Raw genomic sequence first — 18223 nt, 5'->3', positions numbered from 1 at the left:
CGGAACATGTGGGAAAAGTATGCCTGAACTGAAATTGGGAGCGTTTCATGATTGTATGTTTGGATAACGACGGCCTTCGATGCGTCACGGTCCTGGGTAATGATATCACTTGTTATTATATCACCATAGTTGGGCAGTCGAACTGCAACAAAATGGAGTTTATGCTTTATCAAGTTAATATGTGGATCAAGGAATTGTGTGAACGCTCTATCTACCTGACATCATTATCCTACCATGGAATAGAGCTAGTGACATCTAAGATCTCTCACACATAGGTCACTGTTGATTTACATTGTGGCACCTACCAGCTATCTGTTAGATCTTTGTTGGTATAAAGTGTGGAAATTCGGATCTTAATGCCATCTAGATAGTATTCTAGCTACTGCGAAGTTGCGTAGTTGGTGATGTTGGGTAATACTCAGGCTTCATCGGCAACATCCAGCCATCATGTAATAATAGCGCATAGGTAGGCAGCACCAATCATCTATCAATTATAAATAACCTATTGAATTCGAAAGGGAACTCTGAATATCACCCAAGAGCACAGAGCTCCAGAACTTAAGAACGGCGTCCTCCTACCCTAGATCCCAACTCACAACTTGTGCTTCATCTGATCAATCCCAGTCACGAATACAACTTTTACATGTCAGGTTGGAGGAACGATACTATTCTGCACGATGGTGCCTAGTTCGGTGCTAAGAATATGCATTGATCTGTCTGGTGTCCATTGATTGACTCCTTTCAAGGAATCACTTTGGACCATCCAGAAGGGCCCATGTTGAACGATGAACTAACGAGGTACCAATAGCCCGAGAACCAAAAGATAGAGAGCCTGAACCTAATCCCGAAGACATAAAAAGAAAAGCAACATAGGGGAGCAGTGATCGGCATGAGCAACAAAAGAGAGGCGAGTGTCATTCCAACATCAAGCATAACGTCCTTACCAATAGACTCCACGGCGCAGCAACAGCCAATGCCAGCATACAGCTGCACCCATCATAACATAGTACTGCAAAGCCATTCGTTACTTTAACTTCACTTACTGAACTCTCACCAATAGGAGCATCTGAACCGCGCTAACTCTCGCGGCTTCATAACGGCTGCCCAGAAGTCGACGTGCTTCTCGACCAACTCATCACCGTACCGGTCTCGCCCAATCTCGCTCATTGCCCTTCGGAGATGGCTACCCGGGAGCCAGTCCTTGACATCCCAAAAGATCCTCCGTTGGTGTATATTCTCACGGAATGCAGGGTCAAGCTGCCACTGCCTTGAGAACTCGGCTCTGGGAGCAGCGTACGACACGCCCCATGGAGACCGTACAGGCACGCTGCGCCATTGATGAACTTGAAGCGGCACTTGAATTGTCGTCGTGAGGGAGGCAATCCTCAGCGCGGGCATCTGAGCGCACGCTCGACCAAAGGCCTCAATCAGGGGCACGATGGTCGTTTCATCCGGCACCCAGCGGAACAGACACATCGAGTCACCTGACCGTCGCTGGTTCTCCGAGTCTGAATACTGAAGTGCTGCTACCATATCTTCTTCTTCACTCTGGCCGTATCCAGGAGGTAGCAGAGCATCCGAACCCAACGTAGCTGGGGCATCGATGTGCTCGGCAGGGGTACGTGCCTTAAAGTACCAACCTCCAGAAGGAGTAGTCATGTCAAACTGAAGATCGAGACACTCCAGGCTCTGCCAGAAAGGCTCCGGAAGAGGAGCAGTAGGGCTTGGCCAGAAGAGAGACTGGTCAAGGCAACCCGTGATGGTGAGATTCGTCAAGGCCTTGAGACCACCCGTGGCCTCACGAATGGCGCCGCACAGAGGGTCGGAGGCCATTTCTGCGGATGTCAAGTCTGCCGGATGCCACGCATGGTTCCAGAGGAGCTCCTGGCGCATGCAGACTTCGAGTGTCCTCAAACCGGCAGCACCGGGCAGTGCACCCCGGATAGAATTGGCAAGTTCATGCCGTTGAGACCGACGCAAAACTGGATAACGTCGTTCTGTATCACTCATGAACCAGCTGCCCTTCCGCAGGTTTGGCAACTTTGCTGCAATATCGATGGCCGTCTTCGGAGCAAGTGGCCTCTTGGTTGCACGAGTGGTGAGAGCAACAAGGGATGTAACTATAGGAAGCTCTGCAGGTCGAAGGAGAGCAAGATAAGAGTACTGGAATCGGCGGTCTTGAAGGTCGCGATGAGCAACGCCATCCTCGTTACCAGGTTCGACTGGCTCCAGGCTGGTGACATGACCCGGAACTCGAAGTCCGGCATTGAGGTTCTGGTCATCAGAGGGCGAGTAGATGGCCTCAATCTCGAGCCGAATGCAGTATGGGTGTTCTTTTCCAGCTATCTCATCGTCCCATGTTTTCAGAATACCGAAGAGATCGCCCAATGCCTTGGTAAAGACCTCATCGTTGGCTCGCCGGTCCGGCTCACGCTCAAACCGGCCCCGAGCGTCCGTGTCGTACCCTGGGAGCACGATGGTATAGAAGATGGTGCCGAGGTAGCGGCGGCGGCTGCCCCTGACAATCTTCTCGAAGCTGTCAAGGTCGGTGCTTCTCAGACGAAGCTGGCGAAATGTCTGTCTCTCGATAGCCTCCTGCCATGGACGGGAGATAGTTGCCAGGGTATGCCGTCTCGCGGCCGGACCGGACCGGGACACGGATCTCCAACTCTCAGATAAATCGACGAACAAAGCTCCAATCTCGTTGTGAATCTCTTGAGGAAGATGATCCATATTTCGACGACGTATTCCAGGTATTGTAGTGACGGATCTAGTGTGTAAAGGACCAAGTAATGTCTGCGACCCATCGGATGATATTTGAGCTTCTCTCTGGAGATCAAGTGTCGGTCTCGCGGGGAAGCGACACGTGACGGTGTTTTCAAGAGCATCATCCTGTCTCCCTGTATGTTGCATGCAGGAGGAGTGGCGAGGTCATGGGCAAGGCGGCTAGATGGAGTTGTTTGGAGCACGACAAGCACACATAGGCCGGGCGGCCGTGATGGCTGCAGCTCTGGTGTAGCAGAATGTTGGCAGCATCCTGGCCAAGTCTGGGAATAGCATCACCACACCTCCTGGGTTGTAGCTGGTCTGCGAAGAGCCAGGCTTCACAGGTACTGAGTAGGAACGACAGAGTGTACTGTGGATTAGAGACTGAGCAGCAGTGCTGCACGAGGAAAGGCATGTTATGCTGATATCAAGTCAGAACCTACAAAACCGTCAGCGGCAATTCATCAAGTGTGACGCATCAATTGAACTGAATCGGCGGGAATTGGGGCAAGGATTCAATCATGGAGGGTGGTACTCATCCATCTAGGCGCGGCATATTTCTCATTCTTGATCGTTGATCAAAGTCCGAACCGGCAAACGACGTCGAGATCTGCTCTTGACTTGACCGGGGCCAGCGATTCGAGCCAGGGGAGGGAGTCGTGTGCCCACCACCGAACCGCTCTTGGTGCCGATTGACATAAGCTTGGGATGCACCGATCGGCAGAATGTCATTTCTTTAAAGCCATTCTAATCGCATCTCGCGCTGTCAGCTCACCACCAGCCACCCAAGCCATTCACCCTTCAGAGCACTCGCTAGACGCAGCAACAGCCGCAGCTTGGTCGATAGCCGCGCACCGATGATCTGGGAAGCGGCAATTCCCATCGTCACGATGCGGCTTGTCTGGTTCCTTCAGCCTAGTCGTGTTCCAGCAGAAGCTAGCAGGCATGATACCACTGCAGACAAACCCGTGATCTTACCTGACCGGTCCGGTGGGCATTCCTGCTGGACAAACAGTGACCGGGAGGGACGAGCAAAGTCCGCAGTCCCCTCCAAGAGCTCAATCAGGCGCCTGGGGAGTGTACTCCGTACTGCGATGCGAGTCTTGATGCTTGTCTGGGAGACCACGGGCCATCCATATGCACGTACCTTGTCAACCATCACACTATCCTGGAGCCTCGTCAAGCAACGCAACAGATGAGACCATCCACCCATCAATCACTCACTCTCTCTTGCTTTGGGCCCCAAGCCCTAGGCCCTCGCCATGGAGTGGCTTGCATCTACCCGCAGAAGCAGTCAGCCCAAGTCAATCTCTTCAAACGCACAAACCAGCCCTGCTTGTTCAATTTCCCATCGCCATGCCATCGATGGATGCTCCCCGTCGCAAAAGCAACCACCTCAGCTACTCCACCGCAGCGCAGCTGCAGGTTGGGGGTCCGCACAAGCATGCGCTCGCCTCCATCCAGTAGGTACACGACGCACCCGGGATATGCTTGTTGGCGCAACGCCCCTAGGGCTTAGGTGAAGTGGCCCTCGGCATTTGAGATGCGGACGCCCTGAACTTGGGGATTCCTGTTGTGCTGTGGGCGCGAGTGGCGTGCCCACTGCCAGTCTCGCAGCATGAGCTTTGTGTCGTTGGCGTTTGGGGCATCCTCCATGGGTTCGGTTAATGGATCTTTGCGTTCACGCACGCACAGTCTGAGGATGCCCGCCCTGTGGAGGCGAGAGGACTCGACGACGACTCACCTCACACTTGACGTAACCTAGGGAGAGCCGCAAAGCAAGGCGCGGCTCCCGCGCGGATATCTTAACGACCGCGCCGGGGACGACAACGACAGCATGGCGACGCTATCGGCGATAGACACGGTGCCAGAAAAAGCAATTCCGCAACTGTCCTATAGGCAGGGAAGTAGAACTTGGGGGGCCAATCATGAGCGGACGCCCTTGGCGTCTCCCTGGCAAGGAGTGTGCATCGTGCGCATCTGGTGGACAGTGTGACACTCCTGACACCCGCTTTCAATACCGTCGATGTCGCCCTTTCTGGCTGCGAAATTCGTGCACAAAAGCAGGATGCACGTAGTTTGATATTGAGAGCGGTTGGCGCACACAAACGTCCTGACATAACGCCCTAGGGACTAACCTAGTGAGAAGGCTTGGACTGAAGACGCCACCAGGAACGATCGGCGCAGGGATGCTCAGTGCAGATCGTCCGCCATTTGGCGGCCGCTTGGTGTTGAAGAAAGCCTTCTCCACCGTAGCAACCAGCCTCATGCTGGTCAGGGATGCCCAATTGTGCGTGTCCTGAGAGCCAGCTTCCTGGGCCGCAGGGCGGCCGACCTCCATCCACCCAGTCTCTGACCCTGGCAGATACATATGTACGATCGTTTGGGTCTGGCAATCCCCTTCTGCCTCAGAGGACTCCCTCCCCGTCCCTTGACGGAGGTTGTCCCTTTGGGGGCTGACAAGAAGAAAGCAGAAACCGTGCCTAGCGCTCCTCTGAGGGCTGAGAAGCCAAGACGCAGATCCACGTGCCGAACGGCTTTTTCCACATCACTCCATTCATAGCTTAGCGAGGCATCACGCAGCCAGTGTGGCTACCTGCTTTGAACAGAGGATATGCTGCTCTCAGCAGTGACGCGCGACTGCCCATGGTTGTCCATTCGCAATTTGATATTGTCGATTTTGCGTCTGGGAGGGAAATGACAACGCATGCAGTCGTTTAAGGATCCGAGGACATGGGCTGCACAAATGTCTCGACAGACTTCCTTCGCCTTGTGCGGTACGTTCCATCACCCCTGGTCGTGTGACACTCGCACAGCAGCTCTTTGATTAAGCTGTAGACAGGGCGCATTTCTCCTGGAAGCCGACCTGTACGAACAGCACCCGCTGCGCGAACTCAGCTGAGCCGACGGAAGCGTCACTCATGCTCGGTACCGTCATCAAAACCCAGCTGGCATCCCCCACCAACTCGTTTGTCTCGGCGCGGTAACCAGTTTTCGCGTGTTCCCCCAGACACACAGTGGGTCGCTTAGACGGAGGATTATTCCAGGAAGCCCACTCTCCCAGTCGTGCGCGAAATCCGTGTGGCACCAAGGGGAGTCGGCGATTTCGAGTCCTTTGTCGGGCAATGGGATCTAGTATGTCCCGTACTACCGGGATGGGCAAGGAATCCGCCGTGGACGGGCAGCTGGGACGACCTTGGTCGAATGGTCTCGATCTTCATCTTGCTCCGCCTTATGGCACGATCCCCGCTTTGTTGATGCTCAGGCCAAGCTGCTAACGAATGGAGCTTGCATAGGCGTGACGTTTGTGCTGAGAGCCTTATCGTGAAAGCACGCCTCCACCAGCGGCAGACGCCATCGGGCTGGCGGCCCACCAGGCTAATTTGGCACACGGATGGCTTGCGGTTAGCTTTGCTCTGGTGCCCCTGGCTCTTGAGGATCTGGTTCTGGCACATGGCAGCGCGTTTCGCATCGACGGGTCAGGATCGCCACAATGGATTGACAGGCGTGAGTGTGGTGCCGTCCGGAGAAGAGGGTGCTGTGGGTGCACCATGCTTGGAGGTGTGTAAGCGAGGACCACCCAGCATGGAAAATCTCGGCCAAACCGCTCAGTTTGGTGTTTAGTCCTGCGGATTCGGGAGCTGAAGGACGTGCCAACCTGCCAAGGTTGCCAGTCATGAATGCTTTCATTGTTGTTGGGTTGGGCAACCGGTCTGGTCGACCTTGGGGTTATTGGCTGGGTAGAGTTACATAGCCAGTCAGCGGAGTCATTAGCTGTCCCACCACGCAGAGCGCTCGGAGGTTGCAAGTTCAGTTGGGCCGGGGTGAATGGCATCTTCCGGCGGTCGGTTGAAACTTGTCTTGGACGATATTGGGTCGTGAACCGCTGGTCCGTTGCACGTTCTCGATGTCGAGCAATTAGAAGTTCGGGCGCCTGGCGTGGGGCGTTCTCGTTCAAAATCGTCGGTGAGCAGACAGGTTATCCTTGAAACCGACGCTTGATCAACTGTGCTCGAGCCAAAGTTTGGAACCGAAGCTATCGATTCTTTTTCGGCTATTATTGTCACTGCTGTGTCATCTGAAGTCCGGCTAGCCGGGTGTGCCATGGTGCCTTGACCCCAGAAAGGGGGACTCTCCAAGTCTTCTTGGCTTTGATGGTGGCGGCAGCATTCCGCAGCCTCTTGACAGGGGCTGACCGAGATCCATGCGCCCATCTGGTGTGCTGTGTGGAGATGGAGATGCAGCTTGGAGAATGGGATGGGGATGCAGTTGTGGCAGCGTGTCTGTCTTAGTCAGCTAATGATGTGAGTTGCCGGTTGGAATTTTGCAGAGGAACTTCTTGGAAGCGTTGGTGATGTTGCGCAGCAGGCAGGAACCTAGACACTAGGCATGGGTAGGTCTTTCCCTTGGACAGGCATTTAGGCTAGATCAAACCGGAAGGAACCTGAGCCTGATCCAATGCTTTGACATCAGGTAGAAGACAGGTAGGTGCGACTGTAACTGCGACTGCAACCGCCTCGCTCGGGCACCTGCCGAGTCCTCGTCTCCTACAACGAGGGGGAATTATCCCTCCATCTTACACAACCAGACAATCCCTAGCGATTAAACCCATGAATGCTTCAGCCAACGGCGTCTGTTTCCCCATGCTGCAGGTGCCCAGCAGATCCCTCTGAGATTCCTGAAAGCGCATGACTTGGGGGAGCTGGTCCAAGGATCAAGGGTTCACATGTTGCTTGCTGACCCAGTTCTCCAACCTCGAACAGCATCATCCATCTCAAGATCCATCATCCTCGTCAACCAACGCCTCCGCCGCCCCATACCCCGCACTACCCTGCAGTCGCTCGTCAATTTGGGTATACCAAAGCCCAAGGTGGCATCAGCCATCTGGCAGATGATCCCAACGGGGTTGCGCGATGCCAAAAGTTGAATGGTGGCGGAGTCGCTGTCTCGCCTTGGGAAAGAAGCTTTCTCTTAGCGGAGCTCAGTTGACCATCAAACAGCCCCCATCGACTTCAACAGTCGAACTGGACGAACAGGGACGACAGGCCCAGAGGCTGTTGCCGACTTGTCTGTGCAGCAACACACCATTTCCTGCCCAGAACGACGTCTGGAGCCTCATGGAGAGAGAACGTGACGACACTGGACCCGGGCAGTCAATCTCAATCCACTGCGTCGAACAAGGTTGGCTGCTGATAAGGCAACCAAGAGGCAGGAATGAAAGGACTCGATTGCGATCCGTCCTCCCCAAAGCCAAAATCAAAATACACCTGGAGTCGGTGTATCTAAAGCAGGCGGAATTGTCTATCAATCAAGGGAAGATGTACATCATCGGGCGCTGGGCGGACGACGCTACATGGCTAACAACACGAAGAGCCCTCCCCTGGCGATCCAACACGCCGTATTGAGCCTCAATAGCACGTTCAGGCTTATCGGACGCTCAACAGGGAGCCAACGGCGAAACAGATATATGGCCATATCATCATGGTCGCAACTGAAGCGAACAAAGGATATCATCGTCTACACATTCCTCCATGGCTGGAATCAGCCTGGAAGGTTATGAGCATCTACGTTCCGCGATGGGGCCAACTAGCGCAGTATCTGCTATTTGATTCGCAGAAAAACCGAGGAATCAAGGTCCAGAGCCTCATCTCCCGCGCGCTGGCTAATCAGGAAGCAGCTTAATGTCGAGACAAGACTCCCCCGCCTTGCCTGTATTGGGGAATGTTAGACGAGTTTAGCCATGTGACGAAGTTTCACCTTGGACAGAGATGGCCTGCGATGTTGAGCAAGAACATCTACGGCGGAACTCCCGACTTGATCATGTCAACTACTGACATAATCCGAAGTCGATTGATACCGTTGCGTCAAGTACGTAATCAGCATCTGTTGAGAAATTACGAGATCCAATTTTAGGCCTCGGTGATTGACAGCTGCGCCCACCTGAAAATTGTCCCTGGGTCGTGCTGCGTTTTCTCGGGAGATGCTACCGCACCGTGTAACGGTATCACAGTAACTCACACCAAAGCGCAAGAATCACCAAGAATCAACCTCCCTTGGCTATTCGTCAACCGGCCAGGTGTTTGGCCTGAATCCTGCATCATGATCTCACCCCCATGATGGAACGGGATGAATGCAGCGGACGCGATGTGATCTGTGGAACACGACTGGGAAGAGAATGGGCATACGGGCCACTCATGGCACATGCTGGGGCCAGATGCACCCCCAAGCGACTGGCTCCGATATTGGTCATGCAGGCTGTTGGCCCCAGCGCCCATGACGGCAAAGCCCTGCCTGCAGATACTGTACCTACCAGGGCGAGACAGGCATCCTGAGCCATTTCACCTCTGTCGCTTCCTGGTCCATGCACCTCAGCTGAGTCTGGACCAGGTTCTACGCGCGACGTAGTTCGGCGTCAACGACTTGGCACTAGTCGGATGCAAACCCTAAGAAGAGCGGCGACTCGGGAGATCACAAGGAGACAGCGCAAAGTTTGGCGTCAACTGAGCTCGGCGGGGAACCGAGCTGTCACGCACCCGACGGCGACTAGAGGAGCCGTGATGTATTCAGTGCGAAAGGACTGAACTATATTCGCATAGCCGCCTCTCTGAATGGACCAGCTTCACTGTGGGTTGAATGGGAACCAATTTGGTTTGCACGGACCGGGATTTGGGAGGTCACTCTCGCGGATTGTCCCATGCAAGCTTTCAGGTGAGTGTAGGTACGTATTTCTCTGACCGGCTCAGGAGAGAGGGATGCGAACACTTTGTTGGGGGGGATGTTTGCTTGCTTGCCCGCCTGGTCGCTGTCCTGTCATGGTCTGACATTTCACGATATTAGGGCTCATGATGAGTGAGCTGTTCATGACAAGGAACCGCCAACATCTTCGAATGCTTGTCTGGATCAGTTTGTTCCCATTCTCTGGGAGACCGTTGTGAAAGGCTGAATGGCTGGCAGATTGGCTTGCTTCCTGGCTTGCCGGCTTGCTGAATGGGGCTTTGTCCCGCCTTATCCTTGCGCTGGGCTGTTGGCGCTTCCTCAACCTCCGCATTGCTAGTGCCCACCCCTCTCAACTCATCCTTCGCAGTACACGGCGACTGTGTGCTTGTGTTGAGATATTGGTCAAGGTATGCCCTGCTCCAAGCCAATCCTGTGGTGATTTCCTACAGGACTGCATAGTCATACACAGTACGGTATGCGACGACAGTGGTTTATGAGATGACTGCATTCGATTCTTGTGGATTCAATAATCAGAACAGACAGATGTATCTCGTCAGTATTCATGGACCCAAAAAGCAAGTACGTACAGTACATGGTTGGTCACCTCCATCCACGGGCAGATGTGAGGGAATGGTCGACTAACCTTGTTCCATCCTAGCTTGATGCATTGCAGATGGCCGATTCCTTGCAACACTCTTCCTGACGGTGGCCAAGCTTCTGAGTTGAACGAAGTGTCAAGACAAAGTATGGGGATTGTATCCGTGGCAAACAAATCTGATACAAAGTCTCGCACGATGGAAGATGCAGGACGATGGAAGACATGCAGCGGAGGCCAAGAGTCCCGAGTCTGAGGACTGTTTCTCTCGTGTGGACAGGAAGAAGTGAGGAGATGGTGATCGGTGAAGTTACACAAGCCCTCGCTCACATCAGGGCATGATCGCCACTTTGCCATGCGGACTGAGGATCGGTCGACGAAAATGCAAAACACGCCGGTCTGGGAGTTGACGCTCAGGAAAAAGCAACCACACAGTTCATAAAAAATCAGGCTCTGTCTGTAATGAGCGAGGGATTGCTGCGCTGCGTTGCAACCAGGCACCGGGATTCAAAGAGCCAAGTTTGCTTGGACGAGTGACATGAAAGCTGATTGGGCCAGAGACTTGACTGCGACAAGGGTACCGAGGTCACCCCATCTTGGGATTTCCTGCGCTTGGTCATTTATGGCCTGTGTGGGCTGAAAGAGGGAAATCATGGAGAGAGAGGTCTTGACGATGTGCACGTACTGTACATCATTCACAGAGGATGATGGACATGTGCTGGGTGCCAGTCTCTGTGGAGTAAGGTATCCTACGGAGAAGACCTTATCACTGAGACTCAAACTCGAAGCAGATCGAAGGTCGGTCACGGACCTTCATTCCAGCCCACCTCCATTCCAGCCAGTTGGTTCACCCATTGATCAGACGTCGATTGGCTTGGCCGCCTTACCCGATGGGCTTGATCGTGCGGACGGATCAGAGGTCAGGGTGGCTACGCCCGCAGGACCAGAGGCCAAAAGGAGACAGAGGACTGGGGAGGGCTGCTGTCGCCAAAGTTTATGACTTGTGACCTGCGTCGTTGCTGGGCGGGAGTCGAGCGCCTCGTCCTTGATGCGTTCCCAAGAGCTTGGTTAGCATGGCTGAGTCTATCCGTCGATGGCGGCGGAAAGGCTCACAGAGTGAGGGACAAGGTGTCGCGCCGGGATCCACGATGGACTCCAAGCACTAGGGATCCTCCCCCGGTCGTCCTACCAAGCCCCTTGTTGGGAGCCAGGGGAAGGGGCGTGCACCCTGCAGCACCCAAGCTCGGGCTCAAGTGATGAGGACAGGGGTCGAGGGAGACTCGGGACAGGGGTGTGGGCCAGCGATCCGGTGGGTGGACAGGGGCTGGGTGAGAGTTGCAAGAGAAGCAACTTTGGATGTCATTGACTGATGAGGAAGGATGATTTCCTCGGAGGACAGGACGGATACAACCGTGAGGAGCGACACGAAACGTACTGTCAGGTGAGGCCGTATTCCCATCTCATCTCACTCGGGGCGATTGTCATGGACAGGAACGGTGTATGGTTTCACTGCGCACGCCGCTTACTGCAGTACGTATTTGCCGCTTACTGCCAGTCAGACGGGACCTGACGAAGGAAGGCTCTTCACATTTCTGAGAGATCACCCAAATCTGGGGAATGCTCAAGGGGCCCATCAAAGCCCCAAATGCATGGCAGCCCTTGCGACTGAAGCAAAGCACGGGCAGGTAGGGCGTTAATAATGAGTTACAGTGCAGAAAATAATCGACATGGGTATCGGGGCAATACACATGGGGCATGGATAGCGGCAAGGGCCTGGCATCGCACTGCATGGCATTGGATGGTATGGGATATTTCGGACCCGTCTCACATACGAGCATTGTGCTCTTTGCCGCAATCTTGAGAATTTTATTCTCCTTGCCGAAGCTTGCCTGCTTGGTCTGCCTTCAGTAGCCGGACACAAGCAAGGCTGGAGGTCTGATTCTCGTATCTCATCTCACTCAGCTCCCCATCCCATCGGACTCGGCGGCAGAGGTGGAAAAGACGATCCACGACAAAACTCTTGACCCAGCCTGTTCTGCAGCCAGTACCGCGAAAGCGGGAGCGAAGCAAGGGTGTACCCTGGACCGGCGTGGGCAGCCAAAGCAACAAAGTGAGCGATATTGGCGCCAGTCCCGAAAAAAGAATTTGAGACAGACATATGGGCGAGTTATAGGATGCTGTACGACATGCTGATGGATGTGAGCATGATGGGAAAAGCAAGACGGCTCATGAGGGCTGAAGTGTCCAGTTCTCGCGCAACAACAAACTACGGTGGGCAATGAATCCGCCATTGAGCCCGTGTTCCAAGGGCATGCTGGCGGGAGTCCATGTCTCTCTTGAGAGATATCTGGCTGTCTCTGCATCCAGGCTGCCTTGGGATGATTTGTGTTTCATTGACCCTGCTGAACAGCTCTGATGCCGGGCTAGTCGGATAGATACTATACTATCCACGGACTTGGGCAGGGGAGGAGATTGATGAATCTGTGGCTGTCTTTCTTGAGGCTCCCACCCCCTGGTTCCCGCGCTGCAAGACTGGGCCAGCGTCTTCTCACAAGCAGCTGTCTTGCCTGGGTCTTCCTGGAAGGATGTCGCCAGTAGCAGGATGATGATACTGGAAAGTCACAACCCCTGCTGTCTCTGATGCCGCCAAGGTCGGCATTGGAGGCTGCTGCCCAAGCGTCGACCACCCGGCTTGGCTCCAAGTGCTTCTCTCTCTCAATTTCCCAGACATGGCGGTCCAATGATGAAAGAAGCGTCAGGTACATGGTCCAGATGGACTAGACAACTGCGCCCCCGTCGCTCTGAGGCCTTGGTGTTGCAGCCGTCGAGCCCTAATAGGGAGCAAGAGGTTCTAGGCTCGGGGCTTGGACCCAGTCACGGTCCTGTCGGTGCCGTCTCCGTGAGCTTATTGATCCGTGTGACTGACACCGGGGGTCCATCTCCAAGATCCATCCGCGATAGTGTCGTTGAGGTCGGCGACTGATGGGTCCTTCTTTCACTCACGGCTTCGCTGTTGCCGAAGGACCAGAACCAGACCAGAATCAGGGTCCAGCTCTGGGTGGGCAAGGCTCTCGATTGAATTCCCCTCTTGGCACGTCGCCTAGCGCAGTGGTGAATAAGGCCCGTGTGTACCTGGTAGCAGCCCTGCCAGAAAGTGACTGCTCATGATAGAAGGTGTTCACTTGCCACGTTGTATACACCCACACAGATAGGCAGACACAAACGGTTATGGTTATGGGTTGGCAATTTACTCATGTCAAGCACATTCTTGACTACCAGGGCTCAACACCACCACCACCATCATCACCATCATCATGACAAGCATGATCTGCCTCTCATCTGGGGGGAAGGGGGGCAACCAGGGGACGCCTTCCGGACGCCGTCCCCGTTGTGCGCTCTACGCCTCCAGGGGTCGTGGGAGAAACAGAGTCCAGCCGGTCGGTTCCCGCCACTGCCACAGCCGGGGGGCCAAGGGCCAAAAGCAGCCTCGCCAAAGCAGCCAGGGCAGCCAAAAGCGGCCATCAACCCGCAGCCGGGAGGCCAGGACTCATTGCATTGGGGAAACTGGGCTTGATGGCTGGGGGGCGCTCAGGTTCGAGAGGAAGAGCCCAGCGGTTTGGCAGTCTAGCCCTCCCCGGACTCACGAGACATGATGGATGGGCAGAATACAGTATAACAGCGACTACACTACATGGGAGGCACAGACGTCGTAGAGCAGACGAGCGACGCATAGGGAGAGTGGAAGACATGCAATGACGGAGGGACCCGGGCCAGGGCCAGGACTAGGACCAGGACCTACCTAGTCTCCCCCCAGCCCCAGGCCAGACTCTTTTTTTCCCCCTTCCACCAAGGCAAAGAGAAGATGAGGAAGAAGTAAAAAACCACAATGAGAAGGCGTGTGCGTTTTGCGGGAGGGATTTGCGTGCCGTTCAATGTGGACATCGCATATCCCACCCCCCCGGTTCCCGATCTGGGCCAGCCACGCAGCAAAGAGTAGGGACGGGGACTGGCGATCCCGTGTGCCAGAGGAGAGGGAGATCAACATCGAGTGGAAAGGCCAGATGAAGGGACCTGCTTGAACTGGGGGAGGGGAAGGGAAACAAAACATGTGAGCGGAGCGACAGACAACGACGAGATATCACGGGGGCGAGAAGCCTCTCCCCGATCGAGACACAGGCAGAGAAAAGAACACACAGACGCATCATGTCTGCTGTTAGACTTGTTCGACTCACGGCGCAACTCCTCATCTCACATGCAAGCAAGAAGGCAATTTGCACCCATTCTTGCTGTGTCGGTCGGTGTCGGTACGGTAGCTGAACCACCACGAGGTACAGTACTTGGGTCCATATGCATACATACATACATTGCAGTACATACATTTCATTGTGCGGTGTTCTCGTTGTGCATGGCATCAACCACCCATTAATTCTAACATTCATTCATTCGTTCAGTCATTCGCCGAGCCTCGTGTTGTCGTCTTCAGCTCAACATGGCACACGCCCAGCAACAGCATTCATTGACTGAATAGCACAATTGCACCTCAATCTGGTCTGTGCCTTGTTGTGCTGTCAGTCATTCTCCTTCATTCATCCATTCATCGACTTGACTTTCATGTCTCGTACCCCGCTGCGTCCACACCCAGCGAGACAAAAGCAGAACAGGGGGGAGTGTGTGCCCCCTGCTCGCTCTGGCGCCACCCCTTCCCTTGGCTTCCTGTCTCCGGCTCCAGCTCCGGGCCTGTTGCTGGTGGTGGTACTCTGTAGGTGGTTGGTTGGAGGTGCCCATTGCCCTGCGGTGCTTGCATCCAGCTCTGTCAGTGCCTCCAGTATGGGATGGACCAGTGCCAGTGCCAGTGCCAGTGCGTTTGGGTGTGCCCTCCGCTAGTGATGGTAGTGGGTGGTGGTGAAGGTGGGAGTGGTGGTGGTGCTGGGAGTGGACTGGGCTGGCCGCGATAGATGTTTTTCTGCTCTTGTTCTCCTTTTGCGTGCATCTCTCCTGCACGTACATGACACTCTGGTTTAGCATCCTGTCTCTCATTTTTTTTTTTTTTTTTTTTTGTTTTGTTTTGTACAGATAGTCTACTACTCGACCCTCATCCTTCCCTAGGTGTCTCCTAGTCTTCTAGCTGGGCTGCTAAGTCGCTCCACTAGATGATGATGGCTGCTGGCTCGGGGACCTCATTCTTGCTTGCTTCCTTGCCTGCTAGGTGAGGACAATACACACTACAGCACCGCAGCAGGTCGGGACCTGTCCTTGAACTGGAGTCCAGTCCAATCCAATTGGATCCAGTCAAAGTCCAGCTTCGAGGCCCCGGCCCAACAGCTGGGTCCATGATCCATTCAGCCCTCCCAAGCTAGTCGATTTTGGCGTCTGGCGTCGTGCCCTAGAGATCCCGTCTCAGCGAGGCCCTAGCAAGACGCTAAGCCCAGAAGAATGCCAAGGCGACAAGCTACGGCCTGAGCAGTTGAGGGCCCCTGCTCTACCTACCACCCCCCCTCGAGGTGATTGTGGGAGCTGGAGAGGGGGGTGGTCCAGTCTCACACTCACTTTTGGTTGTTTTTGGTTGGTCTCGTTGTTTGTTGGCCTCTGCGCTCGTTCACTCTTCTCAACTCTTTTTTCCATCCATCCCCATACGGGTCCATCTTGTTCTTTTCTCTCTCCATGTCTGCGCGCTGCGTGGGTGTTACTCGTAGATGCTATCACCACGGGAGGCGTGTCATGGCCAGAGCGCCTCGCGCTGTCGAGGCAGGAGCCCCCCCGACAAGATATACATATACATATTGCGCCAAAGGACGCCACTGAGAGGGCAAACCTTATTGAAAGTCTTTGGACTCCCATTGACGACACCCCAAGCAAATCCCACCCCATTCATCCCCGATTCAAGTCTCCAACCTGGCAGCATCGTGACTATTTGACTGCTCTGCTAACCAGACCTTGCAAGGGCATTCATTCATCTACATTGATCATCCTCTTCAGCTTTTTCTTCTTCTCCTCCCCCCCCTCCTCCGTCTCATCCAATCTCTTTCATCCCAACTTCTCTCTGCCAGTGCTGACCCGTGCCTGGCACTGACTGCATCACCACCGCCATCCCCTGTCACTCACTGTGCTGCTTATGCTTAGAGTTTGGCCTCGGACCTCGAAGCAAACCAAACCCATCCCTCGCCTGGGAGATCCCGCTGTTTGTACTTGTACTGTACCGTCACCCGCGAGCGAGCTTTAGGTGCAAGTGGTCTTGTCGACGTGTATACAAGAAGCTCAGAGCTCCTTCCCCTCCTTTGGTGTGGTCGATCCCAGCCCCTCGGCGATACAAAGCAAACGCCTTACCCGGACTTCAAAGCCATTCATCAGCCATTTTCTGCCGTCAGACCAAACTCTACCTATTGCCTTTGCCGACACGGGAGCGCGCACCTGTCCTTTACAGCCAGCCTTTGACGCTGACGACCCGCCAACGTCTCGACAGCAGCCCCCAAACACCACGGCGTAGGATCGCGACAACGTGCCATCTAGAGCTTCATTCCTGCCCGCTTGAAGACGAAAAGCCCGGCGACAAGGCCCTTTACCCACCAGGGCAGCATCTCGCCCACCAGCAACATCCTCATCCAGACCAAAAAGGCATCCAGCTGCAGCACTCGCGATAGGTGACCAACAAGGCAGCGGCGGAAGCCATAACCACAACTACCCACCACCACAAGCACCTCCACCTCCCGACATGGCAATGGAGAGCTTCTCTGCACGCCGCCCGGCTGCTGGCACACTTCCAGCCTTTTCTCTGCCTCCACCCAATGCAGATGTACCAAGTATGGCCAAAGATCCCCTCTATCCTCATATCCCTGGAGACTCTTTTGAGAACTACCACAATCCGCGCGGTATCGACTCGGCTGGGTACCCATATCCGTCGTCGTATCCTCCCCTCCCCGGCCCCTTTCCCGATCGCCGCCTCTCGTCTTCGCCCAGTGTTCTGACCCCTTCGCCAGGAGCTAGTGACGGCCTGAGCCCCAGTCTCTCCAGCGTCCACACCGGCAGCTCCCAAGGATCCCAAGCTCCCGGCGGAATCCAGTACTCGTACGGAGGCCACGTCCACGGCGCATGGCCTACCCCGGGAAACAGCTCGTCATATACCGTCAGCTCCGCGACTCAGGCTCAGCCCACCCTCGGACAGCAGCACTTTGCTGGCCGCAGCTCCTCCATCTACAGCCAAAGCCCGTCGATTCAGCAATTCAACCACCCACGAAGCTCCCAGTCCCCGGCGACTGGAGGAGAAGGACTCCCCCCGCCGCCGTATGACCAGGTTCATCACCCCTTTCAGACTTCCCTCTCTGGCGGAGGCGGCCAGACCTCTCCCTCAGGCTTGTCTTCGGCATCCCAACCGCCTCAGAGCGCAATTCTGACTTCGCAGAACCCCGTATCTACCCAGCCTCCTACCCCCTCGAGTGCACCCGCCCACGTTGACTCGTATACGCATACGAGGCCGCCTAGCACGCCGAGCTATTATACTGCATCGTCTACGCCACAACAGTCAAACTTTCCCTCCTACCCGCCTCAGCCTTCTCCGACACAGCATTCGCCTCCTAGTACCGGCCCAGTGTCCAGGGGCTTGAGCTCACTCTCAGGCCAGCCACAAGGACCTGGAATGGCGCCTCCTGCGCCATATCGACCGTACCCGTACCAGTCTCTGCCCACCATGGGCGGATCCGTCATGTCCAACATTCACCAGCCTGGCGGCCAGATGTCGATGATTCCCGGGATGGGCGTGCCGCAATATCCTCATCATATGATGTACGGACATGCTCAACCTGCTCCTCAGTCGGAGCGCCCTTTCAAGTGCGACCAGTGTGTGCAGTCTTTTAGCCGCAACCATGACTTGAAGCGACATAAGAGGATTCACCTTGCAGTGAAGCCTTTCCCCTGTACCTTCTGCAGCAAGAGCTTTTCGCGAAAGGATGCACTAAAGGTATGAATATTGTCCATACTTGTAACTCAGCAGCATTGATATGAAGGGTGGTTTGCTAACAATCTCAACAGAGGCATAGACTGGTCAAGGGCTGCGAGAACAAGGCCAACGAGGCCACCAACAATGGCGACGGCAACGCAGCGGAGCGGAGTGGCGAGGACAACGAGAGCCCCGAAACGAAAAAAGAACCTTGA

General features: G+C 54.9%; 1 protein-coding gene and 1 pseudogene across 2 annotated transcripts, besides 1 other annotated feature; one reads left to right on the top strand and one right to left on the bottom strand.

Annotated features, from left to right (window-relative positions):
• Window positions 1-1050: 1050 nt before the first annotated feature.
• Window positions 1051-2913, bottom strand: NCS54_00407300 (Hypothetical protein; the record flags this gene model as incomplete). The annotated part of the gene is made up of 1 exon (XM_053149622.1): window positions 1051-2913. One exon carries the CDS (start codon window positions 2911-2913, stop codon window positions 1051-1053), a length of 1863 nt encoding a protein of 620 aa, XP_053005597.1.
• Window positions 2914-16733: 13820 nt separating this feature from the next.
• NCS54_00407200 lies at window positions 16734-18223 on the top strand (annotated as a pseudogene). The gene is made up of 2 exons: window positions 16734-18029; window positions 18101-18223.
• Window positions 16734-18223: a sequence feature.

Source organism: Fusarium falciforme, chromosome 3 (genome assembly GCF_026873545.1).
Source record: "Fusarium falciforme chromosome 3, complete sequence".
In the NCBI taxonomy this organism is placed as follows: domain Eukaryota; kingdom Fungi; phylum Ascomycota; class Sordariomycetes; order Hypocreales; family Nectriaceae; genus Fusarium; species Fusarium falciforme.
This window is presented reverse-complemented; position numbering and strand designations above follow the sequence as displayed.